The sequence below is a fragment of the Meles meles genome, chromosome 16, assembly GCF_922984935.1.
Source record: "Meles meles chromosome 16, mMelMel3.1 paternal haplotype, whole genome shotgun sequence".
NCBI classification, from domain to species: domain Eukaryota; kingdom Metazoa; phylum Chordata; class Mammalia; order Carnivora; family Mustelidae; genus Meles; species Meles meles.
In genome coordinates this window covers 62,326,740-62,354,560 of record NC_060081.1, presented here as the reverse complement: position 1 = coordinate 62,354,560, position 27,821 = coordinate 62,326,740, and the positions used below count along the sequence as shown (strand labels likewise).

Below are 27,821 nucleotides of genomic sequence, written 5' to 3'. Positions count from 1 at the left end.
TTCTGAAAGGTCGAAGAAGTTAAGTAGCCAACAAACTTGTGGGTATAGAAAAAATCTGCAGGAAGGCCTCATAGGGTACAAGAGTTTTCAGCACAGAAAGTATGAACAAACATCAGGCTAAGGCCTCATTTCTGCCCATTCAGAAATGGGCACGAAGCATATACCTGATGGAGAAACTTTGTGCAGTTTGGTTACCCTCTTTGGGCCCTTTTTACTTATTTAAAGAGGAAATAATAGAAGGAAAACACTTCCAGCTCCTGAGATCTTGTGGGTGATTGCTTTGTTATACCAACATTACCTTTTCCTTATTCACATGTGAAAGGTCTCCACCTGCTGGGCGTTCACACAATTTCTGAATAAAAAGTCAGAAAAATAGCTACACGGACAATATAAATTTTGAAGGATTTTTTAAATGAAGAAATAAACTTTTTACATTTTGTACATCCCTGTCCTCCATTCCGTCTTCATTTACTGCTGCGGGAAGCTGAAGCCACAGCTCATCCTTGGTTCAGCAAAGACCAGAAAGTCTCTTCACGGCAGGAGCAGTGAATGCAGTTCAGGAGGGTAACTTCCAGGGTCCCTTACTGTTCTCCCCAGGAGAAATCCACCTCGCAGCCCAGCTCTGCCAGCAGGCTCAGGGCAGACCCAGCTAGCACAGCCACCGTCCTCCATACTGGCCACTGCGGCCCCGGGTCCTAGGGGGTGCCGACTACGCCTGCTCGCCAGCACTACCCCCACTGGCCCCAGAGCCTTTGCCGGGGGCCTGTGTGTCTGAGAAGCGTGAGGCCTGCTTGGGCAGGCGGATGGGGACGTAGATGTTGGACGCACAGTGTTCCTTGAGGTACTCTCCTCCCTTCTCTTCATACTCTTTCCTGGTGATCCAGACTTCATCATCGTCCAGGTGGTCCAAAGCCCAGTCCCGAGCACCATACCAGGCGTCTAGCACGGGGTTGGAAGCAAGCCGAACCTGAAACATAAAGAGCACTCAGCCGAGGGCCGTCTCCCCACCCGGGGCTCCAGGAGTGAGTGCCAAGCAGGCCCCGCCGAAGTCCCCTGCATGGTATCCCTAGAAATACACACACGGGAGGGCCCTGGTGAGTAACTGCACCCTCCAAGTACCGCTGAGCTGGGATGCTGCGGAACACGGCAGAATGCCGGGCACGCCGGACTCGACCTCACAGCACCAATGACTGCCAGTCACTTCCCAAACACCAGACCTGCACTATGGGCCAACTGGGTGGACCAAAAGCAGCCAGCTGGAGAGAGGAAGCGGAGCGGGCGCTCCACCTGGAGGAAAGGCCTTCCCGCCCCGATGCCCACTCTGTGAGCAGAGAGAAGCAGGGGTTGACACGAGGTGGGTCTGGCCATGGTGACCAATGAGCCTCAGGAGCAGGGAGCAGAGAGGAGGGCCTGGGGCGTTGTCCAGGATGCTGCCAGGGCTGTTTCCTTTGCTTATTATCAGAGCAAGGCCATGGTCAGCAGCCCCGTGGGAGCCCCTCACCTCAGCTGACCTGACCAGAGTGGGGAACATCCTCTGTAGCTCAAACCAGGCTTCCTGTTTCCCAGAGTCGCCACCTGCCTTCCCAGCCCCTTCCCACCTCCCTTCCCCAACCACAGGAGCTCCAGGCTGGAGCAGGGATTTCAGAACTTTCTGAAGAAAAGGGCAGGTGACGTAAAGTAGAGTTAGCAAGCACAGAGAGAGGCAGATGAAGCAGAGAAACCCGCACGGACCTCGGGAGACCCACTGACGGGGCTGACGTGGGAGGGACTTGTAAGAAGGGAACTGTCAATAAATTAGGACAAGAGCCCTTAAGCTCTGGCTGGAGCCAGAGAGAATGAGGGTAAGGCAGTGGGATACTCAGATATTCAGTAAATGGGAGCTAGCATCATTCACATTGAAAAAGCAGTAAGATGCAAGGACTACAATGGAACACCACACACCCACATGGAAGGAGGCCTGGGCATGAACCTCCTCGCACAGAGAAACAGTATGAAAAGTTAAAAAAAAAAAAAAAAAAAAAAAGAAGAAGGAAGAAAAGAAAAACACAGGTCACAAAACAAGCTATCAAAATCTTTCTTTCTTTCTTTTTCTTTTTTTTTTCTAAAATCAAACACAAGAAAATGAACCAAATGTATATATATAACTCACAGTGGCTGAACCACAAGTGTTCTGATTTTTTTTCTATCCTCATTTTGGCTTGTTTAAATTGTCTGAGATTTCAGTAATGTTTTTAAATGTTTTGCTGGGGTTTTTTGGACTTATATTGAGTTTATTCTTCATTTCACTTTTAAAACACTACTATAATTGAATATTAAAATGCTCTGTTTAAATAAACCAACAGAAACTTAAGGAAAATATGTACGTGTACACATCTCAGGGTCTTAAATCGTTCACATCTGAATTGCTGAATACATAACCTAAATGCTGAGTATCAGGTTAATTCTGGCCTGACATGCACTTACCACACCTGCAGCTGAAAAGGAGCCGCAAGGGTGGAAGGGACAGAGGCTGAGACTGTACCATGAGGCCGAACCAGCTAAAAGACAGCTGGGAAGAGTGATCTGGCAGCACTCCTACAGCTCCTGGTCACAAAGTAATTCACAGGATAGGCTTTTGCGATGATCAAGAAACAGATCTTAAACATCCAATAATACGATGTGTCATCACAAGTCAAGCCCGCCAGCATGCACCTGCGCTCCCCTTCCGTACTGTCACGCCCCTGCTCCACTCTGCCCAATCTGCCCCTCCTCCTGCCTCTCTCACCCACCACCTCTTTCTCACCCTCCTTCAAGGGCACACCCAGCCTCCCAAGGCCCTTAAATGCTAATGTTATGTAAGGCCTAATCATGGACATCACCTACCCTCCTAACGGTCCCACTAACAACACCATTACACTAGAGGATCTGAGTCCACCCTCTGCCTTTCTCTGGGGCGCTCAGTGGCAGGCTATGAGTCACTGCTTTTTGGACATCCCACTGGAAACCCAACTCAACCCGTCCCTGAAGTGGAACTCATTCTGCACCCTCTGCTCTTCCTCTCCCAATTCCTAGTCCAGGGAATGTCATATTTGTCCCACCAACTGCCCAACCTAGGACCTGGGAATTGTTTTGGGTCCCACACTTTTCTCCCCAATCCAGCCTACTACTCAGTTCTCACAACTTCACTCCCTTAAGCTCTGGCACACGAACTCCCTCCTGCCTTCTCCCAATGCGTACAGCTTACTTCCTGCATAGACACTGAGCCAAGACCTAGGGCCCGACAATTCACAAGACAGTCCATCCTTCCCTAATGGAGGTGGGTCTAGTAAGGAATACAGGTAAGGAGAGGGAAGGCTTCTGGCAGATGTGACATCTAAGCCAGCCAAGGGAAACATGAGTATCGAGCTGGAAAGGATATTCCAGACAAAAAGAACAAGCAGGTGCAAATGCCCTGAGGTGAGAAAACATGACATATTGGGGAACAAAGTTTAGGGTGGAAGGGGAAGTGATGAGAAGTAATGCTGGAGTAATTCAAGGTCAGATCACAGGAGACACTGCACACTGGTAGAGTGAGGACTCAATCCTAAAGCTTGGGAGCTTCCTAACTGGCCTCCTGCTTCCGGTATTTCTCCCGATACGCCATTTTCCACAACAGTCAAATAGCTTCCTAATATTCAAACTGAATGAAACAATTCCCATGATTAGACTCCTTCACGGTCCCGTGGGGCCTAAAAGAACAGCTGTGCAGGAAAGAGTTAACCCACAGGCCTGACGGCTTATAAGGCTGTCCTTGGCTGGCACCTGCGAACCTGGACATCCGGCAGGCCTCTACCACCGACTGGCAAAAGCAGCTCACTGTTCCTGATGTCTGCATAAATCATGTAGCTTATGCTGAACACCTGCTTCCTTCCGGGAGTCTAGAATTTGGGTATGTGCCAGGCAGGGGGTGCCTACATGATCGGGATCGGCTCCCAATAAAAACCCTCAGCACTGAGTCTCTAATGAGCTTCCCTGGTTGGTGACATTTCACATGTATTGTCACAGCCCACTGCTGGGAGAATTAAATTTGTCCTGTGTGACTCTGCTGGGTGAGGACTCTGGGTGCTTGTACCTGCTTTCCCCTGGACGTCACACCATGCTTTTTTTCTCTGTACTCATTTTGCTTTCTTTCCTTTCAAACTGTAGCCATGAGTAGGATTACAAGTGAGTATGATATGTGATTATATTGTATATACATGAGTCCTGTGAAATCATGGAACCCGGGCTGGTCCCAGGGACCCTCCCCCCATATAACAGCTAATATATAAGTGTTCATTCTGTGCAGGCCCTATGCTGAGCACTTGACCTGCACCAGCACAGTGAGCCAGCGCAGTTCTGAATACCCCTCTGTACCACTGACAAAACGAAGGCTGGCAAAATCCTGTAATGGTGGTGGTGGAGTAAGGACCAGAGCCCAGAGACCATGCCGTGGGTGTGTAATACATCATGCAGCACAGGGGACCAAGGTCAGCCTCTCAGCAGGACGTGCGGGGCCTGCTTATCTCTCCACCACAACCCCCTCCACTCCTCTTTAGCAACCCTTTGCTCCAGCCACACTCAACGGCAGCTCACTCCCTCAACAGGCTTCTGGCCCCTGGGCCTTTGCTTAAGCTAATCCCTCTCTGCAATGCTCCCTCCAACCCACCCCACGCCACAGTGTCTGGATGGCACACACCTCCTCGTTCTAGGAAGACTCAGTTCCGTGGAGACCTTCCTAAACTCCGAGATGGACAGGTGCCCATGCCTGGACGCCCATCACATTCTGGGCTATCATGGCCTATTTAATTGGCTGCTGCCCCTCAGGTAGCAAGTTCCTTACAGCTAGAGGCTGGGTCTAGGACATCTCGGCATCTGCGAGGTGTCTGGTCCTCGATGGGGGCTGAGACCACATTTCTTAGAGATCAGGGATTCAGCAGACACACTATGGGGCACCCATACCATACAGAAGAAAAAAATGTGTTTTGAAAGAACAATGACATGGGAAAACACTCATGGCGGGTTAAGAAATGCAGGTTACAAGGCAGGTTACATTCACATACAGAGCATCTGTGCAAGAGAAGCTTCGCCCTTAGAATGAGGGGTGAAGAGAATGACAGTATACTCTCAGTGTGTACTCCTTGCAGGCCCTGAATTTTACTAGATTTGTGTCTTTTTCAGTAAAAAAAAAAAAAACACACACACAGAGAAATACATAAAACATGATTCCCATTCTGCTTCAAAAATTCAACATGTATCAAAGACCAGAAGAAAAGCCCCAGAAATGTTTACAGTGGATATTTCTGGATGTTGGAATAGAAAGTAATTGCCCTCCTCTATGCTGTATTTATGACTTCTGCAATCAGAAAACGAATACTTAATGCTCTTTACACATCAGCTGGTTACGTGAACAAGCAGTACCTTAAAAGCAGACTGGAAGGGCCTCATCTCCAACAGCTCCTTCTCGATTCTACCTTTCATCCCAGGGTACATCATGTTTCCACCAGTGAGGAAAACGTTCTGAACAAGCAGGTCCTGAATGTCCTTTGAGTACCTAGGACAGAGAAGATTCCTTTTTGCATAGTCCTACCAACATAGGATCAGAGGAGAATGACGATGTAGAAACCTAAGGTTTTTTGGGCACCTGAGTGGCCCAGTTGGTTAAACGACTGCCTTCAGCTCAGGTCATGATGCTGGAGTCCTGCACCAGGCTCCCAGCTCCACAGGGAGTCAGCTTCTCCTTTTGACCTTCTCGCTCATGCTCTCTCTCACCGTCTCTTTCTCAAATAAATAAATAAATAAAAAGAAACAAACAAACAAACCTAAGGTTTTGGCACAAAACAGAAAACATCTGCACAGAGTGTCTTTAAAAGAACTTTCAGGGGTACCTGGGTGGCTCAGTCAGCTAAGCGTCTAACTCCTGATTTCAACTCAGGTCATAACCTCAGGGTCATGAGACCCAGCCCCATGTTGGGCTCCATACTAGGCGTGGAGCCTGCTTGAGATTCTCTCTCCGCCCCCGCTCTAAAATAAACAATCTTAAAACAAAAACAAAAACAAAAACAAAACCTTCCATTTTTCATTTATGACTTCATAGGATTCATTTCCTTAGCAGGATCAGAAGTCTTGTGTCTCTTAACAAACTTAAAAAAAAACCCTAACTTTATGGAGGACTGATTTCCAAACATTTTGATGAGGTCTGATAAATGAATGCCCCCCAGCAACCATCACCACAATCAAGAAACAACATTTCCATCACCCCAAAAAGTCCTGCTTCCCTTTTGCCAGCCCGCCTTTCCAGCTGCGTGCTTTTCTTTTCCTTTTTTTTCTTAAATAACAGCTTTATCTTATGCATGTTTGAGCACTTTTCCATTAAAACAAAGCTTAAAGCCACTCAAACACTGGCCGCAATAGTTTATCTTCCTTGCGAAGTGCCAGTTTTCAACCAATTTCAACCGAGAGCAGCCAGAGCACTACAAATCAGGCTCTCCACTTGTCCAGCTTGAATTATGAAAACCCACACCGCAGGAAAACGCCTGTATAAATGGGGTGGGGGAGGAGTAGTTTATGGAAGTGCAAACTCTTAACTAAAATGTCTGCAAGGAGGAAAGAAACTTTTATAAGCTCTGCATACTTTTAGGATATTTAAGTATCACCAGTCTTCAATAATGTCAAGGTTTATATGAAAGCCACCATGCATATCTTGTTGTGCTGCTTAAACATCAAAGAATTTCTTAAAGCTCCTCAAATCAACTGAGCATTTACATTTTTAGATAAGAATTACAGGGCGCCTGGGTGGCTTAGTCAGTTAAGTGTCTGCCTTTGGCTCAGGTCATGATCCTGGAGCCCTCGGACCAAGTCCCACATCGGGCTCCTTGCTCACTAGGGAGTATGCTTCTCCCTCTAACCTCCCCCGCCCCCGGCTTGCATGCACACGTGTGCTCTCTCTCTCTCAAATAAATAAATAAAATCTTTTTAAAAAGAAAAGGAAAGAATTACAGAGCCTCCGTGATGTGCCAGGGCTGGGGAGAGATAAAGAATACAATCTGAGTGCAGCAAGTCAAGGAAAAGAGGGTGTGGGGCAGATTTTCAAATAACTGACCATCTCATCTACCATTCATTGCAAAATCTGAGGAAACGGTTCTGGAAAATCCAAAGGAAAAGAAGGCTCAGCCTCACCTGTCCAGGATGTACTGAAGGGTCTCAGCTATCCCAGCCTGCTCCTCCCCTATGAGGGACGGCTGGAAGATAATCTCTGGAGCTCGAATTCTTTCTGTCCCGACAAACAGCTGATGATAGGCTGCCAAGTTAAACACGGGCTTTAAAAACCCAAGGTTTAGAAGATATTTTTAGGCCACAGTGACAAACATTCCAGTTGCCAGTTCCCTCAAACTGTATTTCTTATGCCAGCAGAGCTTCTGTCCTTCGTTCCTTCTAGAATAATCTCTCCCCAATTCTCCTGATAGGAGAATTCCATTTCCTGCCTTTCTCCCACCTCTGCATTACAGATACCTTCAACTTTGCATCAGGAAATGGTCCCCATGTTGCAGGGAAAGACAGCTGGTGAAGAGCAGCAGCGGGAAGGCCCAGCACTGCCAGACCAAGCCTCCCGCAGCACCCAGCTCAGCAGCCTGGGCCCTGCACAGCTGGAAAAGCGCTCTCCCAAGTGAGTCCCAGACTCATCTCAGTCTGTCTGGCTGCCATTTGCCGTGACAGAAACGCAGGCCCAAAAGAGGATTAAGCACAATTACAATGTTTAAATTTAAATGAAACCAGTAAAGCTAGGCTTCGGGTCTAAACTCCTCAATTACTTGCCTAAATATGTCTACCAAGGCGGACTGTTCCCCACAGTTCACAATCTTAGTGCTGGAACCCCAGTCCATCAATAGGAAAAGCCCTGACTTCAGATGTTTTAGTATTAGTACCCCAACCCCCCACCTTTCTAGAAAATACAGCTGGAATTTTTTTTTTTTTTTTTTTTTTTTTTTTTGCAAAAATATTCCTGAAGAAGCAGACTAGGCCAGACTGGTCATTTATGCCAACAGTTTCAAAGCAGAAGCATGGTGCGGCCTCCAGGGGCCTGACCTGGACAGTGGTGACTGGCTTCTCCACTTCTGGGGTTTCCTCTGAAAACAAGGGTTCAAAATCATTGATGCTTTCCACATCTTCCAGAGACGGTTCCAGCTGCTCCAGGTCAGGGGTCTAAGAACAGAAGAAACAGAACAGAACAGCACCTGTAAGTTCAGGAGGTCTTCACTCTAACAGCTCACAGTCATGAACAAGAACTGGTGCTTCAATCCATGTCCCAGAAGTTTATATAAGAACTATAAAAAATTTTCTAAACTATTAAAAAGAAGAAGAAGACATGTGAACATAAGGATTAAAAGCCTAAAAAGCCAGACACGGGTTTTTTGCTCCGGTCCCCCACGGCCCATAAACCTCAACTCCCACCTTCTCCCTGGAGCCCTCTGGTGGGCCCAGGGTGGGGGTGGGGGGGGTAGCGGCCATATGCTGCCTGTGTTAGGCACAAGACCACACATGCAACTCTGGGGGAGACAGAGCAAGAGCTGGTATCCTACAGAGTGGCCCAGCCGCCAGCAAAATCAAATAAATCTCTTAACGTTCAATCAATTCAAGTGCCAACACTGATGGACTTTAATAAGTAGTCCCTTATCGGCCAGTCCACTGCCGGGGGGGGGGCATGACTAAGAGCTGCTGAGATGGCAGAGGGCTTTGGGACTACGGTGCCCCACAGAACAGGCTTTCCTCTTCAGCCACAGCCAACCTGGGTGGAGCCTACACATGCTGACATCACTTCCAGTAGAGGGCTTAGGGTATACTGTAATTTTGTCCTGGACGAAAGAATTTGGGTGGGGGATGGTGTGGTTCCAGGTCACACCTCTAGCCATCTGTCGTTCTGCCATGTGAAAGGCAGAGGAGTTTTACCTTCTGGACTCAAGGGGGAGAAGTTACAGGAAGAAATTCTATGCAAGAACGCTCTAGCAATGACAGCTGTCGCAGAAAGGACTGTCTTAGGAGACAGTGTCTTGGGAGGACACAAGCTGACTCGGGACTATCGACCTGGCATGCCCGAGGGGAGGTCCCTGTGTAGAGTATGTATCCTCTGAGTCTGGCCTTACCCTCGGAGTCTGTGATGTATATAAATTACCCAGATAATTTGGAGCACTTAAATACAATTCTCTAGAACATAATAACATAATATATTGCCAATGTAAATTAGCACTCAAACTCCCTCTTTTTTTAAAGGTTTTTTGTTTTTATTTTTAGAGAGAGAGAAAGAGAGTGCACATGAGTGGGGCGGGGCAGATTTGGAGGAAGACAGAAAGAATCCTGAGGAAACTCCACGTTCTGTGTGGAGCCTGATGCAGGGTTCAATCTCAGGATCCTGACATCAACAGACTGAGCCACCCAGATGGCCTGCAAACTCATTCTTAAACTCAGCAGTCCCCTTCAACACTCCTTCAGCACACACACACAACAGTCATATGCATATATGGCTTATAGAATGGGGGAAAATGGGGGTGCCTGGGTGGCTCAGTAGTTAAGCATCTGCCTTCGGCTCAGGTCATGATCCCGGGGTCCTGGGATTGGGCCCCGTGTCAGGCTCCCTGCTCGGTGGGGAAGCCTGCTTCTCCCTCTCCCTCTCCCACTCCCCCTGCTTGTGTTCCCTCTCTCACTATCTCTCCCTGTCAAATAAATAAATATAAAAATCTTAAAAAAAAAAAAGAATGGGGGATAATGTATCCTAAATTCTGTTCAACATAGAGGATTCTACTGTATTTAAGGAGAGAGTAAACCCTGGAAAGGACGAGGAACACTCCTTCATCTGAGACTAGAGAGCAGGAAGAAAGGGACTGTTTTGGACACAGGTAATTTAAGGAGGAAAGGAGGTGGGCTGGGAAGCAAGAATCCATGGACCCTGCTCTCAAAGAAGAGGCGAGAGCCATCTGAATACTGAATCCAATTCAGGAGCAGGCAACCTGCTACTTCACGATCCTCCCCGCACAGACGACTTCTGCACTTCACGGAGGAGGAAAGGGGCTCATCAGAGGATTGAGACTTGCCCAAGATCATGTCACACTAGTAAGTGGTAGAAACTCAGCACAAGACAGATGGCTTAGCTCCGAAGTCTTTGCACTGCCTCAAGCCGAATTCTACACATCACTGAGTCTGAGTGCAGCAGGACAATGGGGCTCTGCGGGGATGGAAGAGCCACCCGAGGTCAGGGTGAACAAGAAGAGAACAGAAGATGTGCAAGCGGCAACAAAGCCAACTGAGAGAAATGACAGGCTTCTCTGCCCTGGCAGGGGCCGCAGAGCACATGGGAAAGAGTGCTCCCCAGGAGGTCTGTGGTCTCTAATCTGGAAGATTCTCATCTCCCAGAAAGAAGCCCCAACCCTCGGAGAACCTGTGCCTGTTCTGGCTTGGCACTGAACTCCGGGGTTCCAAGAGAGGCAGAAACAAATTATGAAAACTCTGTCTCATTTGGTGGCTTGTCCTCCATGACAAGCAACCAGGAGCGGTGCAATGTTACAGAAAGAGGCAAGGCTTTAGGGTCACATCAGTCCAGCGCTGAATGGCAACCAGAGGGTCACAGTGGCACAGTCTGAGCCCACTTCCTCCTCTGTGAGCAGGACGCACCCCTAGGGCAGTGGTGGGGTGAGAACCGAACTCTTCTTCTAACCAGGCATTCATCTTGGCCCCTTAAGTAATTTTTATAATATCAGGCTGGTTGCATAAGAATGTCACCTGTGTATTTAAAATAACTATAGGCAAAACTTGTGGGTCCTTCCCCCAAATAGTAACAAGTAAAGGCAAGACCTGGGCTCCACAGAATTCTCACCTACCTTCTGCTCTACTCCCCAAACCTCCATCTTACTCATCCTCATCCCAACCTCCACTGCTCTGACCTCTCTGACCTCCCTTGTGCACACACACCTTCCTCTTCCTGGGAGCCCAATCACAACCGCCACCCTCCACCTCTACTCTACCGGCTTTGCTGCTCCAACAGCCACTCTCAAATCCTACAGGGCACCACCCAATGCTCTTTCCACTACTGCTCTGGAGTAGATTGTATTTTTCAAGAACAGTCACAGTGATATCTTCCATCCAACGTGCTCTTCCTCAAGGGGACTTTGGCATTCCTCCATAAAGAGGTAGGGTTTAGTTCCTCCCCTTGAATCTTAGCAGAGACCTGTGAAACTCCAACCGATAGAGTATGGTACAAGCAGTGTCGTGAGACTTCCAACGTAAGGTCATACAAGGCCACACAGCTCCCTTCACCGTGACCTCTTGAAACACTGGCTCTCTGGCTCCTCTCCCTTGGGAGCTCCCTCCTGGAAACAAGTTGCCAAGCTGAGAAGCCCATGGCACATGGACAGGCCACGTGTCGGCGCTCGGGTCCACCATCTCACTAAGCATGGCCTGGGAGTCATCCCAGCCCAGGAGCCAGCAAAGTGAAAAGCCCTCCAAGGCTCCCAGTCCCCAGGTGTCCAAGACTTGCCAGCTGAGGCCCCGGGCAGCACAGAGCGGAGATCCCTGCCACACTCTGTCTGAATTCCTGACCCGTCAAATCCATGAGCACCAACAGAATGATCATTGTTTTATGCTAAGTTTGGAGTGCTTTTCCACATGGCAATGGGTAAGTGAACTAGGCTTCTCATGGGCATGAGCAAGAGTGGAGAAAGTCCCAGCTGCCGCTGGCGGGCCTGTGGTCCTCTTCTGCTTCCCTGTGCATGCCCTAGAGCAGGTGTCTGCAACCCCTCTCAGCACTTCTCAGCCCTCCTTCTAGTCACCGCTGACAGTTCTCAGCAGCTCGTCTCAGGTGCTTCTATTTCTCCTCTGTCCCACCTCTTTACCCATCCTTCTGTCCTTCCACACTCCTGTGCCATCGCCCATCCGAGGCTAAGCCTGCCACCCCTCTCTTACAACACTCCCATCGACCCTACTGCTCTTTCATCTCTCTTCTTCCTCGGCCCCTGGACCCCTAAGCAGTGGCCTCCCCAATCATCTTTCTTTTCTCACTCCCCATGCGATTCTAGCTCCTTCCATAGCTGAGTCACGGCAAATTCCACCTGAAGTCCCACAGAGACTTTGGAGATAAGGTGCTGAAACCAAAGGCACTCCTCCAGCTCCTTCAGGAGCACCTCGGTGGGACCTCAGCAGGACCACAGTGAACCTGTAACTGGGTCGCTTGGGTCTGATCCTCAGCGCACTACCTCTAGCTGTGCAACCCTGGGCAAATCTTCACGCTCCTAAACCTCAGTTTCCTTATCTGCCCCATGGAAATATCGTACTTACAGAACTCTGAAAATTCATCAAGATGACGCTTACGGAAATGCTTAGCACAGGGTCTGGCACGTGTCACATGTTCTATTAACAGCCACTGCCACTCCTGTCACCACTGACCCTAAGTGGCATCCAAATCCTTAGCTGCCCCCTCCGAAGCGTCTCCTCCACCCCATCCCCCTGGCTCCTCTCCCACCCCTTCCCTCAGCTCTCCCCCCGATTGCTGCCACACATCTATACCCCGCCTTCCCACGCCCAGCCTCACCCCTGCCTAAACCCATCATCCTAACTGCCACTGGCTCTTCTCCTAGTATCAAGTCTCCCTGGATTCTTTCCTTGCCAGAAAGCCTTTGAAGGTGCTGTCTGAAGGCCAATACCCCGGTGGACTGACAAAGACCTCCGCCCGCTGGCCCTGCCTCCCTGCCCTGTCCCATCCCCCATACTGCACACCCAACCTACGGTAATCCCTGCACCAGCGCTGCTTTGCATCCAAACATCTCCACCCATAATGTCCGTCCCTCCTCCTCCTCGCTTGCTACCTACTGAAATCATATCACCCTTCAGGGCCCAACTCACATATCCCAATCCTTTCTCAAAACTTCACCTAAATTCCCACACATATCTACCATCCCACCAGACAAGCTTCATTGGCAGCTAAGTAGAATTCGATAGCCTTATTTTGTTAGGTACCAAGAAGTGCAGGAACGTACCTTAATGGCATGATAGTCCCTAGCATACCATGCCTACCACTGAGTGTTGAGCCCTGGGACACACCCTCCAATTTCCCTGGACCAGAGGATTGTAAAATGCTCGAGTTTCAACAGGCTTCCTCAGCTACAGCAACAGCAGCATCATTCACCTTCACCTAGCTGTGCTCAGAAGCGTGCCCCCTTAAACGTAACTTCTAAGCACCACTAAAAATGACAGAAAAATATTTTACCTATCCTAATTCATGCAATTCACAGAGAAACGAAGCTAATACCTTCAAAGCCGACAATGGGCTACAGAGATTCTACAGAGAAGAGAGTCCTCTACAAGCTGGCTTCTCTCCCTCTACGGTTTGCCAGAGTTTCCACATGCTCTGTGTGGCGTTCAGGAAAACAAACCGGCATTCTTTTGGAACTGAACAGAATGATAGTTTGCCAAAGCACATCAGAGAAGATGCAGCATGGTTCCCTGGAACAATCTTGACTGAGCAGCCTAAGAACAAGCAGAGGCCAGGGGCGCCTGCGTGGCTCAGGCGGTCAAGCATCTGCCTTCAGCTCAGGTCATGATCCCGGGGTCCTGGGATCAAGCTCCATATTGGGCTCCCTGCCTAGTAGGGAGTCTGCTTCTCCGACTTCTCCCTCTGTCACTCCTTTGCTCATTCTGTCAAATAAATAAATAAAATCTTAAAAAAAAAAGAACAAGCAGAGGCCAGCTCTGATCTTGGCTAATCAGGCAAGAGAACTTTCTACGTTAGGCTCATTGTGTTCTCCAACAAGTGATGGCGCTCTAAAACTGTGCCCCTATGCTTACAGTGACGAAGGCCAACATCCTCTAGTCCAAGTACTTCCTTAGGAATGCTGACAAAGCCTATTCCTTTACAACATCCTCACCACAATACTTACAGAATAGCAAGGACTGGATCGGCCTACTCTGTGGGGGATAAAAATGGATTTTTAAAAACACTGTAAGTTAAAAATTTTGCCAGATTAATCCAATTTAGCCATTACCGCTTGGATGGCATTTCAATATTAACTTTGAGCCACATAAATCCATTCCCTCCATTCTAAATGGACTACACTGTTGGAAAACACTATAAATACTTTTGGAAAGGCAGAACTAGCTGGCTAGTGTTGTGGTCACATTTATCCCACGAAAATTACTGTAACCAACCCTGATCAATAACAATCACTCTCAGTCAATGCTGACTGACCCTCAACGCTTTAGGGACAGATCAACTCATCCAATTCACTGTACATAGAAAAACTACTGAAAGTCCAATATTTCCAAACCTCCCCAAGCCTGGAGAGAATACATATTCCCAGAGCACAGAATGAAGCAGGGATTTAATCATTACCTGTTAAATGTATGAAGGAGTAGCTAAATCACAGCCTGTAACAAACGCAGAAAAGTGAACAAAGGGAAAACTAGCTCCTCAGCTCCTCGGGAATCACATTTTACAGCCCTTCAGGCTTTTCTTTTTAAATCTGAAATCCCTTGCCTGCCCGTGGCTTAGCAGCACATATCTGGCATAAAGATGCTGATGTCCAACTGGCATGTTAAGCATGACGAGAACTGAACACAGATGAATAGACAATAAAGGCAACATGGGTCTGGATCCCAGAAAACAGCTGAGATCCAAAGCACAAGCAGGAAACTGGGAGAGGCGAGCGAGGCCAGGCACGCCGGCTCTGCGAGGCTAACCTGGGGTGGCATACACAAGTAAGCCAGCAGTCAAGGCCCCTCGCCCCCACATCAGCCATCTCGGAAGCCAAGTCCAGGAAGCCTGACTCAGGGTCTGCTCTGACACATATGCCCTGGACGGCTGCTGGCCTCCGGGAGTCTCAACTGTGGGAGAGCTGGAGATGGACGGGGACGGCGGCAAGGGTATAAGTGAGGCTCCAGCTGCGAGCCAGAGCAAGAACACGCTTCCTGCTGAGCCTAAGGCTCGTCTGAAGTCAGCAGCAAGCAGCCACGCCACGCCCAGCACCAAACTGGGTTTTTCCATGGGACTGCTTCTAAAGTATAGATTTTAGAATTTAAAGAAAGTTGACTGAAAAACAAAAAGCCACCTAGCCAAACTGGTTAATCCTGGCCCAGAAGTGTCAGAAGACAATGAAAAAGTCCTTCATCTTAGAACTCCAGAGGGGACAGATTCAGGAACCATGCACACACTTGTTAACACTTTCTTCCAGTTCTAAAGCCAGGCGACCCAACTCGTGAGTATGGATGTGTACGGCCCAGTGTGAAAGAGTGCATCACCTAGGGCCCTAACTTGGCCCTGCCACCTGCCTTTACACCACATGGGCACTTATTAACAGGCCACTGGCGGGGAAATGAGAAGGAGACACAGAGAACACCAAAGAGCTTATCCAACAGTTACTTTTAGTCCTAAAAGGCTGATCTTAAATCAACCCACGGATATTTTATTAAGCTCGTCTCCAAGTTGCTGTAAAAAATCCATCAACTATTACACGAAGCATGATCCCTGTCCTTGGGGACATCAAGATGGAAAAGAAGTAAGTGAAACATCAACCACATATATTTAAGCAGATATCAGAAAAAAGTAGAAGGGAGTGTGTGACTGACCATAACTAACCATCGAAGGAGAACGTTCAGATTCAAGATGGCAGCGCATGGCAGGTGCGGGACTGTTCTTTCTACTCTACACGCACAGCTCTCCGTCCCAAGGTGGGGCAGAGGTCTACAGGGTAAAAGCCCTCAGGTCAGGATGAAGTCGGTGCCATCTCCTCCCTGCGCTCCTCACTGCGCTGCCTTCCCAAGTGTGGTCACGTCTCTGATGTCAGCCTTCTCCAGGCACCCCTCCCACCCTCAGGCTAAATGAGCCTATGGAACCTTCCTCCCAAAGCCCCTTGGCACCTCTGGCTTGCTGTCCACCACATCCACCTCGAGGGTGACTTCTGCCTGGAGCATCTTCTGCTTCGCCTGCTCCACCGCCGAGCTAAGCTTCTGGATGTAGGACTGCAGCTCTTCTGGGGAGTCCATGTTCAGCTCCACCAGTGCTTTGTGAAACTGATCCATCTGGCCGTCCTCTAGAAGTTCCTGAAACCCGAGCAGTCGCAACTCATCTTCAAGACAGCACAATCATCAACGGGAAGGAAAGAGAAGTAGCTTGGAAGCCACACGGAAATACTGCAGCAGGAGGCGGCTCCCAGAACTCCCCTAGCCTTTCCCGCCACAAAATCTCACCTCCCACCCCAAGTTCACATGCCGCCCTCCTCGCCAGCTGTCTCTAGGCTGCACTGGAGCACAGTCTTAGCACCCGCTGAGCAGGCAAAACTCATCTACGGTGACAGGTGTCAGTCATTACCTTTTGAGGGGGGAGACGTGGGAAGATTACTGGCTAAGAGGGGATATGCGGGAGGTTTCTGGGATGCTGCGAGCACTCTGGACGGCAGACACATGGGGTGTTTCATGTTGTGAAAATCCACCAAGCTACAGACTTGAGATCGGTGCACTTTGTAGCACGTGTGCCACACTTCAATTAAAAAGTTATAAAACAAAGGAGATGATGAGGCCAAAGTTAATCAGTGAAGCCTAAGGCCACAACTGTCTCAGAGACACCCGCGGCTCAGTGCCCAGTCTGGGTCCTCTGTGCTGAGGAGCTCCACACTGAGAACCCTCAGCTCCTTCTTGACCCCAAGGGGGAGTCATCACCACATTTCCTGGTGGAGGAAGAAGATCCAGGAAGACACCTTTCTGGGGCTGCCTCATGCAAGAGTCTGAGTCCCCTGCCGGGACACGCACGTACCTGCACATAGAGCAGTCTGTCCAGCCGTTCCTGGTCCAGCTGCAGCTTCTCCTCCCGCCGGCGGGCGTTGAGCTCCTGCAGGCGCCGCAGCTGCTGCTGCCGCCTTTCCTGCTTCTCCTCTGAGCTCAGAGTGCTACCAAGGAGCTTGCTGGAAAACGGGAGCTGCATCTTGTGGACGTTGTTTTCGTAATAATCAGGGCAGCGCCATTTCTGCAGTTCTTCAAAGAAATAATTTTGCAAGTTACGGAATGGAAACACTGTTAGCACAGAAATTAGAAAGTCAATACCAGGGTTCTGGACACAGGTAAGGTGGAGAAAGCCGGAGCCACCGAATCTCTGACTCCACCCCGTCGACAAAATGCAGCTGCGCCACCTGGACATGATGCCCACAGACCTGTTCTCAAAGAACAGCCACGATAGCAGAAGGAATCTCAGACATCAGGAAAGAAGAGCAAGAGAAAAGATGAAAATCTTGTTCAACGTGATCGACTAACCTCCTCTTGAGTTCTTTAAAATATGTTTGACAATTCAAAGTAAAAAATCATCACAATGGCTGTTGGGTTTCCAACATTTGTACATGTGATACATAAGACAACCCAGCATAAAGGAGAAAGGAGCCTCTGGGGTGCAAACACTGCCACATGCCACTTGAAGTAATAAACGAGAGATTCTAAAAACATTGAGGGGGCACCTGGGTGGCTCAGTGGGTTAAGCCTCTGCCTTCGGCCCAGGTCATGATCTCAGGGTCCTGGGATCAAGCCCCACATCAGGCTCTCTGCTCAGCAGGGAGCCTGCTTCCCCCCTCTCTTTCTCCCTAGCTCTCTGCCTACTTGTGATCTCTCTCTCTCCATCAAATAAATAAATAAATAATCTTTTAAAATAAATAAATACATAAATAAAAATAAAAACAGTGCAAAAAGTCTACTGATTATAATCTCAGGGCAACCACTAAAAAATTACACAGAAAGATAAAACACAGTAAAAACACAATAGGTAAATTAAAATACCAATACCAAAACAAAATTTTTAAATATTCAAATAACCCAAAAGAACTAAATCCAACATATGAAAAATTCTTTTTAAATGGCCATACCAGACTAGGTAAAAGATAAAGTCTGACACAATGAGTTTAAAAAAAAAAAAAAAACCCAACTCTTAAGCAACTCATTCTGAATATAATGATATAAGTAGATGAAAAAGATGGAAAGACCATTCCATGCAAGCACTCAGCAAAATAAAGTTGGAGTGGCTGTATTAATGTCCAAGTAGACATCAAAGCCAAGAAAACTACAAGGGATAAAAAGAAACACTGTATAATGACACTGTATAATGATAAAAGGTCAACTCATCAAGATAACCTAAGAATTCTAAATATTAGATTAAATTACCTAATGAAAGTGTTTTAGATACTTAAAAGCAAAAACTGCAGATATGAAAGGAGAAATAGGGGCGCCTGGGTGGCTCGTGGGTTAAAGCCTCTGCCTTTGGCTCAGGTCATGATCTCAGGGTACTGGGATAGAGCCCCGCATTGGGCTCTCTGCTCAGCAGGAAGCCTGCTTCCCCCTCTTTCTCTGCCTGCCTCTCTGCCTACTTGTGATCTCTGTCGGGTAAAAAAACAAAAAAAGAAAGGAGAAATAAAAAATTTACAATTACCCCTTGAGATTTTAAAACTCTGTTTAACAGAGAGCTATAGCATGTAAAAGGAACAGGGACATAGAAGAACTGACCACCACCATCAACCAGTGAACCTAAACAACATCACAGAATATTCCACTCAACAGCAGAGTCCATGTTCTTTTCAAGGATAAATGGAACATTTGCCAAAGGAGACCATGCCACGGTCATAAAACAAACCTTCACAAGTTCCACTGATACGACATAATGAAATTAAACTAGACATAAGTCACAGAAATAAAATAGAAGTATCTCCAAATACTTGGCTATAAAACAACACCTTTCTAAGGGCAACTGGGTGGCTCAGGCGGTTGGGCATCTGCCTTGGGTTTAGGTCATGATTCATGATCCCGGGTGCTGGGATAGAGTCCTACATGGGACTCCCTGCTCAGCTTGGAGTCTGTTTCTCCCTCTCCTTCTGTGTTCCCCCTGTTCATGTGCGCTTGCTCTCTCTCTCAAATAAATGGATGGAATCTTTAAAAAATAAAACAACACCTTATTTTACCTTTTAGCTTTCTACGTCAACTATTTATTAAAATATCAAGTTGGATTTAACCCTTAAAACCTGAAGGTGTTATTTTTTTAATTAAATTTTTTATTTTAATTCCAGTATAGTTAACATATAGCATTAGTTTCAGGTGTACAGTATAGTGATTAAACAGTTCTATCAAACATCCGGTTTAATTCCAGTATAGTTAACATATAGCGTTAGTTTCAGGTGTACAATATAGTGATTCAACAGTTCTATACAACATCCGGTGCTCATGCAAGTGTGCTCCTTAATCCCCATCACCTATTTCACCCATCCCCCCACATTCCTGCCCTCTGGTAACCATCCATTTGTTCTTTATAGTTAAGAGTCTGTTTCTTGGTTTGCATCCCTCTTTTTTTTCCCCTTTGCTCATTTAGTTTTCTTAAATTCTACATATGAATGAAATAACATGATTTATCTTTCTCTGACTTATTTCACTTAGCATAATACTCTAGCTCAATGTATGTCATTGCAAATGACATGATTTCATTCACTTTTATGGCTGATAATATTTTAGTGTGTGTGTGTCTATGTGTGTGTGTATACACACACACACACATCTTCTTTATCCATTCATCTATCAGTGGACACTTGGGCTGCTTCCATAATTTGGCTATTGTAAATAATGCTGCTATAAACATAGGGTACACATATCCCTTTGAATTAGTGTGTTTGTATTCTTGGGATAAATACCTAGTAGTGTGATTACTGAATCACTGGTGGTTCTATTAACTTTTTGAGGAACCTCCATGCTGTTTTGCAGAGTGGCTGTACCAGTATGCATTCCCACCAGCAGTGTAGGAGGGTTCCTTCTTCTCCATATCCTAGCCAACACTTGTTTCTTATGTTTTTTATTTTAGCCATTCTGAGAGGCATGAGATGGTATCTCCTTGTGGTTTTGATCTGCATTTCCTTGATGGTGATGTTGAGCATCTTTTCACGTGTCTCTTGACCATCTATATGTCTTCTTTGGAGAAATGCTTCCTCATGCCTTCTGCCCATTTTTAATCAGATCATTTATTTTTGGGTGTTGAGTTGTATCAGTTCTTTATATATTTTGGATACTAACCCTTCACTGGATGTGTCATTTACAAATACCTTCTCCCATTCCATAAGTTGTCGTCCAGTTTTGTTGACTGTATCCTTCACTGTGCAGAAGCTTTTTATTTTGATGTAGTCCCAATAAAACAACACATTTCTAAATAATCAATGGCTCATGAAAAGAAGTCTTGAAGGAAATTAGAAAATATCTGAATTCAATAAAAATGAAAATATATCAAAATCTCTCAAATGTTGACAAAGCAATGCTGAAGGAGAAATTTGCAGCATTAAATGTTTATATTTCAAAGAAGAATGATCTCATGATAATCTGAACTTCTACCTTAAGAAACTAGAAAAAAAGAGAGCAAACTAAACCTAAAGCAAGTAGAAGGAAGGAAGTAATAAAAAGACATCAATGAGATTACCTAAATAGTCCTACATCTATTAAACTGAACCCATAGTTAAGTCTTCAGAAAAAGAAATCCTCAGGCTCAAATGGTTCCACTGGAGAATTCTATCAAACATTTAAAGAAAAAAAAAAAAAAATCAATTACCTACACAATCTTCTTCAGAAAGTAGAAAAAGTGGTGGTGGGGGAAGGTGCCTGGGTGGCACAGTCAGTTAAGCATCTGACTCTTGGTTTCAACTCAGATCATGATCTCAGGGTCGTGTCGGGCTCAAGAGCTGAGCACAGAACCTCCTTAAGATTCTCTCTCCTGCTGCCCCTTTCCCACCAAAATTAATTAAAAATTTTTTAAAAAGAAGAGGGAACACTTTCCAGCTAATTTAACAAGGCCAGCATCACCATGATACCAAGACCAGACAAAGATCACATAAGAAAACTACAGACATAAAACCCCATAAAATATTACCAACTCAAATAAAGCAACATATAACAAGAATATACCTTTTTAAGTAAGTGGGTTCAACATCCAAAAATCAACCATTATAATCTTCCATATGAATAGTCCAAAGCAGAAACACCATAGGATCTTATCAGTTGGTGTAGAAAATGCATTTCACAAAATTCTAAATCCATTCATGATAAAAATACTTAGTAAAACTAGAAACAGAAGGGAATCTCCACAGCTTGATAAAGGACATCAGCAAAAAAACTTCTCATTAACATCATATACTTAATAGTGAAAGACTACATGCTCCCACTACCTCAAAAACAGGATCTGGGCACAAGACAAGGATGCCCACTATCACCACTCTATTCAACACTGTACTCCAAGTCCCATCCAGTAAAATAAGGCAAAACCAAGGGAAAAAAAAAAAAGGCAAACAGATTGGGAAGGTAGAAATAAAACTGTCCCAAACACGGATGATACATCTATACAAAACTTCCCAAGGAATCTACAAAAAACTAAAATAAATTTAGCAAGGGCAAAGGATATAAGGTCAACACATAAAAATTCACTGCATTTCTATACATGAACAATAAGCGAGTGGAAACTGAAATGAAACAAGCAAGGAAAGGCTTAGGTATAAATCTAACAGAACGTGTACAGAATTAATATGTCGAAAACTACAAAATGCTGAAGAAAGAAATCAATAAAGACCTAAGTAAATGGAAAGACCTACTACATTCATGGATTAGAAGATTCCATATAGTACAAAATGTCAATTCTCCCCAGTCTATATCTAATTTTAGATCTTGATTTAATATTGTTTTTGGATTTTTAATTAAAATGTTGTTTCATATCCAATCTAACCCACAGGTTTCATATACTTTCAATCAAAATCCCGACAGAACATTTTTGTAGATACGAACAAGCTAATCCTAACATTTATATGGAAAGGCAAAGGAAGTAAAACAGCCAAAGCCCTTTTGAAAAAGAACCCACATACGTAGTTATCAGTTTACTGAATAGTTTAAGCAAATCTGAAAAGAGGGGATACTAAAAGGCAGAAGAGTCATCGTGGGAAGAATTTAAGCAACACCCTCCATGTACAATATCTACAAGCCGCAGGCAAATGCCCTCTTTGTTACCTTCCACATAATCTTCAGCAACATAGCTGTGCTCGTGCAGGATCTCCTCCATGCGGCTCAGAGTGATGGCTGCCAGATGCCCAGGATACTTCAGCTGCAGGAGGCGCTGGAGGTAGCCAGCTGCTTGGCTTCCTCCCAGATTGATGCGTTTGCAGTTTTTAGCATCTAACCTACAATCAAGGAATGGAAAACAGCCCTGACATTTTGGCAATGGGGAAGAAAGAACAGGAAACATTTTGTGGGGAGTTCGGGGGGAAGGGTAACAATCCAGATGAACAAAGAAGAAACAGACCCACTAAGAGAACAGAAAACTACAGATGAAGGGATGATAAAAGGGTCCTCTTAGACAATGCAGGAAGTCCTAGTCCATGTTGGCATCTAACTTCCGGAAAGAGTCTCAGAAGGAAACAAGGTTCGATGGGAAGATTGTGTACTCTGAATTCAGGCTCTTATGTCACCTGTCAGGCATTTCTCCTAACTGTGGTCCTTGTAGAATTAGCTGGGGGAAATGTTAAACATGCCAAATTCTCAGGACTCATTTCCTTTGGGGTAGGCCTGGGAATACACATTTTAACGAGCTTCCCAAGTAAACGTAGCACAGGCTGGAGTTGGAGAACCCCTCCCCTAGACACTCCGCTTCTTCTGATGTATCCACATTAAGTAAGCAAGCACACACTGGCTTACTGTGATCTCCTAAAAGGACCAGGTTCCTTTCACATGATGTGAAGGGGAAGAGAACCAGAATGATGACATTCTTCTTAGAGTGAGAAACTGAGAGGAGTGGAGCAGGAGGATCTTGCTGCATTGACATGCTGCTGTGATACCACGGCTCACCAGCAGATGCCAGTACAGAACAGGATAGGCTCCACTGTGCTCATTTCTTAGCTTTCAGGTAAAATACTTTTCTCTCAATATGCTATAAAACTAACATAATGTTATTTTTAATTTCCACATACTCTGCTTACATAAAAATTCCATATACCAAGAGTATTCAGTAAGGTATAAAAGAAGTATTATCGGGCACCTGGGTGGCTCAGTGGGTTAAGCCGCTGCCTTCGGCTCAGGTCATGATCTCAGGGTCCTGGGATCGAGTCCCACATCGGGCTCTCTGCTCAGCGGGGAGCCTGCTTCCCTCTCTCTCTCTCTGCCTGCCTCTCTGCCTACTTGTGATCTCTCTCTGTCAAATAAATAAATAAAATCTTTAAAAAAAAAAAGTATTCTCTTCATAAATTTCTGTAAAAACTTTAAGAGAAATGACCACCTTTAGTCTCAATGAATTCAACATTTATTTTGACTTAAACATTCAGACTCTTTCATAGTTCACAAAATGCCATCACCTACATTATCTCATTTCATGCTCAGGGTAAGCCTGAAAAATCAGTTTTCCCCCCATTTTACATGTTAAGAAGCTAAGTGAAGAGGGCAAATAACCTCTTCCTCAGCAGGGCTGCAAACCCAGGCATTGGATTCCAAAGCCGAGGCTCCGCTCCCTACTTACACGCCCTCTTTATGCAATAAGAAATCATCTCAGGAGAGTATGATACTGGCCAAGTCTCTTCTCAGACAATAAAAGTCCAACTATTAAATGAAAACATGTTTAGAGGCACCTGGGAGGTTCAGTCAGCTAAGCGTCTACCCTCAGCCGGGGGTCACAATCCCCGGGTCCTGAGACTGAACCCTGCATCAGGCTCCCTGCTCAGTGGGGAGCCTGATTCTCCCTCTCCCACTCCCCCTGCTCTCTTTGTCAAATAAATAAAATCTAAAAAAAAAAAAAAAAAAAAAAAGTTTAAAAATGACAGAAATTGGTGCACCTGGGTGGCCCAGTGGGTTAAACCTCTGCCCTTGGCTCAGGTCATGATCCCAGGGTCCTGGGATCTCTGCTCAGCAGGGAGCCTGCTTCCTCCTCTCTCTCTGCCTGCCTCTCTGCCTACTTGTGATCTCTGTCTGTCAAATAAATAAGTAAAATCTTAAAAACAAATGACAGAAACTACTCTCACCTTTTATCCATCTTGGAAATACTTAATAAGTACCTCTAGTATGTGCCAGGCACTATACCTGAAAAAAAAAAAGCCTAAACAATCATGATTAAAGTGCTTTAAACAAAAGAATAACCTCTTAATAAAAAAGTGACTCCAGAACACAAAGACTGTTTAAACTATTCAAAGAATTTTTTTTAAAAGATTTATTTATTTGAGAGAGTGAGCATGAGTGAGTGGGAGATGCAGAGGGAAAAGAGACTCCCCGTTGAGCAGAGAGCCCGGTGCAGGGCTCAATCCCAGGACCCTGAGATCATGACCTGAGCCGACGGCAGACACTTAACCAACTGAGCCACCCACGCACCCCTAAATTATTCAAATAATTAATTCAAAACATTTTATGAAGCACCTACTATATGTTAGCTATTTTTGCCATAATCCAAAATAGCAAAAATTCTAGAATTATGGATTTGGACCTCAAAGACCATCTACCGCAACTCCCTCCACGAGGTCACAAAGGATGGAAGGTGAATTGACTCAGCTGAACCAAGTCCGGAGGCCAGTTCACAGGTCAAAACTTGTTCTTTCCACTTCACCTTTCAAGGGGGCACCCAATAAATGTTTCCTGAATGCTTCTCAAAACAGCACTCAAATGCTGTCAGTGTTACTCACCTCCCTTCCAAGATGGGTAAAATATGTGTGCACTGGTATCCAGAGGAAATGATCAGCCCACTGGAAATCAAGTTCTTTGGCTTATTGTGGTAGAAGCTGAAGAGGCTGTCTATTCCATATGCAACCTTAGGAATCCCATAGCACTCAAAAAGAAGCTCAGACATCATTTGTCGAGAATACAGAGGGTTGCACACAGCTTCTGTCAAAACTATGGGATGATTGACACAGCCCTACTTTGAAAGAAAAGAGAGAACAAAGAGTAACAAAAGAATACTCTTTTTAAGGCATAAAAGAAACCAAAGTCCTACTGTAAGGACTGAATTTGCTTTTGGTCTCCAAACAAAAACCTGACCGGAAGCAACTATAAAACACTCATTTCATCTTTATTGGAAGCTGTTTTAGAAAATATGAAAGTAGGGTCAATTTAAGGTTATTAAGTCAAGCCCCATCCAAACTGTCAGCAAATCATGTTGGCTCTATCTTCACTTTACCTCCAGAATCCATCTGCTTCTACCACATCCCCCTCCCCGACCTCCTTCACCTAAGTCACTACCACTTCTCACTTGGGTTATTACAATACCACCTTACTGGTCTTCTGGTTCTACCCCATGACCCATGTCAGTCCAATCTTCATAGCAGCTATAGTGATCCTTTTGGAACAGAAGTCACGTCCTTCCTTTGCTAATCATTCCTCTTTCACAAAATTAAAAGCCAAATGGCATTTGCTCCATCACCTCTTTGACTTCCTCCTCCAATTACTACTCTCCTCTCACTCTGGCTGCTGTTAGGATTAGGGCACACTCCTGCCTCAGGGCCTTTAAACTGGCTGTTCCCTCTGGAATACTATTCAGACATTCACATGGCTTACTCCCTCAAACACCTCCTTCAATCCTTGCTGAAACCTCACCCTTTCCCTGAGTCCTACCCTGACCATCTGAAAAAATGCAATCCTCTCCTCTCCTACCATGCCTTAGAATCTACTACCTAATTCTACTGCTTATTAGTCTGCCTTTTCATACTAGAATGTCTCTCCTTTCTAGGTCCACAGCACAGGAGATTTTGGTACATTTCACGGATGTAGTCTAGAAAAGTGCCTGACACAGAGAAGGTGCTCAATACAGTTTAGTTAATAAATGAATTTGATAACAAACGAGCACCTCTGCCCGAATGTACCCGGCAAGAGAGGAGGAGCATTGTTTATTGTTCACTGCTGTACTCCAAGACCCTAGCTCAGGGCTTACACACGTTGGGCACTTAAGATTTACTCGACTGGCTGGCTGAATGACTAAATGACAATAACAACTACCATAGTGACCACATCCTTTCCCAAAGCAGAGTGAGGGGAGCTGCGACCTGCCCCCTCCCACCCCCCGCTTCACCTGTGAGGAGACACCCAGGTGCTGGAAGCTGTAGTCCAGCAGCAGCTCCTGCAGCTCCAGGTTGACCGGTACATTGCGGTCGAAGGGTGAGCGCAGCATCCAGCGAAGCGGCTCCAGGCTGCCCAGCGCGTTGCCCACCTGCGGGCCCGCCCCGCCCCGAGCCCCGCCACGCCCGCGGGCGCACACGGAGCGGAACTGCAGGCGCGGCTCGGGGCCCGGGTCCGGTCCGGGGCATGCCCAGCCGGCGCGGGCCTGGAACGACCCGTTGTCCAGCACGAGTGGCACCGGCAGTGGGCCGAGAGCGCCCGGGCCGGCCTCCAGCACAGGGTCTGGAGCGGCGCGGGCATCGCGGAACGGGAAGACGTTCGCCACCGGCCCAACCGCACCGGCGGCCGCCATTTTGGAGCGCGCACGCTGTGCCCGCCCCTCGCCGTAGCGTCCGCCCAGACGGCTCGAAGCCCCGCCCCAACCGTAGCACCCGCAACGACGGCTCTAGACTCTGCCGGGTGCGTGCAGAGAACCTCCCAAAGCCTCCTCCCCTCCCTAGGCCTGGCGAGCCTTTTCGCGTGATCCGTCCCTCGCAACCCAGGCCGCCTTTGAGATCGCTAAGCCCCGCCCGGCCTGGCCTCAAAGTCCCGCCTTCGCTTAACTTCGCCCCACCCTCCGACCTGGCCAAGCCCCTTCGCTCTAGCCGGGACGCCGGCTCGTAAGCCCCGCCCCATATGCGTAACACCACCAGGCTCCGCCCCTTCCAGACCTTCAGAACTGAGCGCTAAACCACGCCAGGCCCGCCTTTTCGCCTAGCCACACCCCGTTTTTCGGGTAACTCACCTTCAACCGCCCTTGGCTCCTCCTCCACCGGGTTTTGATGCTCTTAGCCTGGCTGACTGGGGTATTGACAGTGTTCCCATTTCTTAATCAGAGATATTGCTACGTGCTCTCACTTTGTGAAAAGTCATCAGACTGCCCGCTTAGACTTAGCGCACTTTCCTGTGGGTAATGTTTTGCAATACAATAAAGAGTATCTTCATAGCTTTATTATTATTAAATAAATTATTTGTTATTTATTTATTAACTCCCACATATGGTGCTCTCTCACTGAGACCTCAAAGACTGAGAAAAGGACTAAATGAGGAGCGCCTGGGTGGCTCAGTGGATTAAGCCGCTGCCTTCGGCTCAGGTCATGATCTCAGGGTCCTGGGATCGAGCCCCCGCATCGAGCCCCCGCATCGAGCCCCCGCATCGAGCCCCCGCATCGGGCTCTCTGCTCCGCAGGGAGCCTGCTTCCTCCCCTCTCTCTGCCTGCCTCTCTGCCTACTTGTGATCTCTCTCTCTGTCAAATAAATAAATAAATCTTAAAAAAAAAAAAGAAAAGAAAAGGACTAAATGATTCTCGATATGGAAAATTCTCTCTTCCGTTTAGTGGTGTAACTCTCATGCAAGGTCTAGTACGACTCTTTGACTACATTCTGGCCAATGAGGGTGGGAGCGGCGATAATGTAACACACTCCTCCCAATTTTAGCTCTGAAAGTAATGGCAAGCTCTCCTCTACCCAGTTTCCCCCAGAGAGAGGGATACACAGGTTTAGAGCAGCTACCCTGACTCCACGCTTCCAGTTCTGGAACATGTAACTTTGACAGAAAAAAGCAAGTTAATTATAAAAATGGCTCTGAATAAACACTTGTAGCAAAAGCTAAGACCTTAAACCTTTCTCAAAATCTCTGGAACACCTCTAGGCCACATTGAGAACCTAGAGCCTAGTGGCAAAAT

General features: G+C 46.6%; 1 protein-coding gene across 1 annotated transcript; it reads right to left on the bottom strand.

Annotated features, from left to right (window-relative positions):
* Positions 1-167: 167 nt before the first annotated feature.
* ACTR5 (actin related protein 5) lies at positions 168-26,605 on the bottom strand. Its single transcript, XM_045981758.1, has 9 exons — positions 26,051-26,605; positions 24,672-24,901; positions 22,024-22,193; positions 16,781-16,998; positions 15,889-16,071; positions 8,080-8,196; positions 7,174-7,313; positions 5,416-5,548; positions 168-967 (listed from the first exon to the last, which is right to left on the bottom strand). The coding sequence occupies exons 1-9, from the start codon at positions 26,447-26,449 to the stop codon at positions 710-712; spliced, it is 1,848 nt and encodes a 615-aa protein (XP_045837714.1). The 5' UTR covers positions 26,450-26,605; the 3' UTR covers positions 168-709.
* Positions 26,606-27,821: the final 1,216 nt, after the last annotated feature.

Bases quoted from the DNA above. Each gene is read 5' to 3' on its own strand.
- ACTR5 (XM_045981758.1), bottom strand. From the start codon at position 26,449: ATGGCGGCCGCCGGTGCGGTTGGGCCGGTGGCGAACGTCTTCCCGTTC. The intron at 16,072-16,780 runs GTACGTGCGTGT...CTCGGGTTTCAG, and splicing joins ACAGACTGCTCTATGTGCAG to GAACTTCTAGAGGACGGCCA. The intron at 968-5,415 runs GTACTGCTTGTT...TTTATGTTTCAG, and splicing joins CCTTCCAGTCTGCTTTTAAG to GTTCGGCTTGCTTCCAACCC.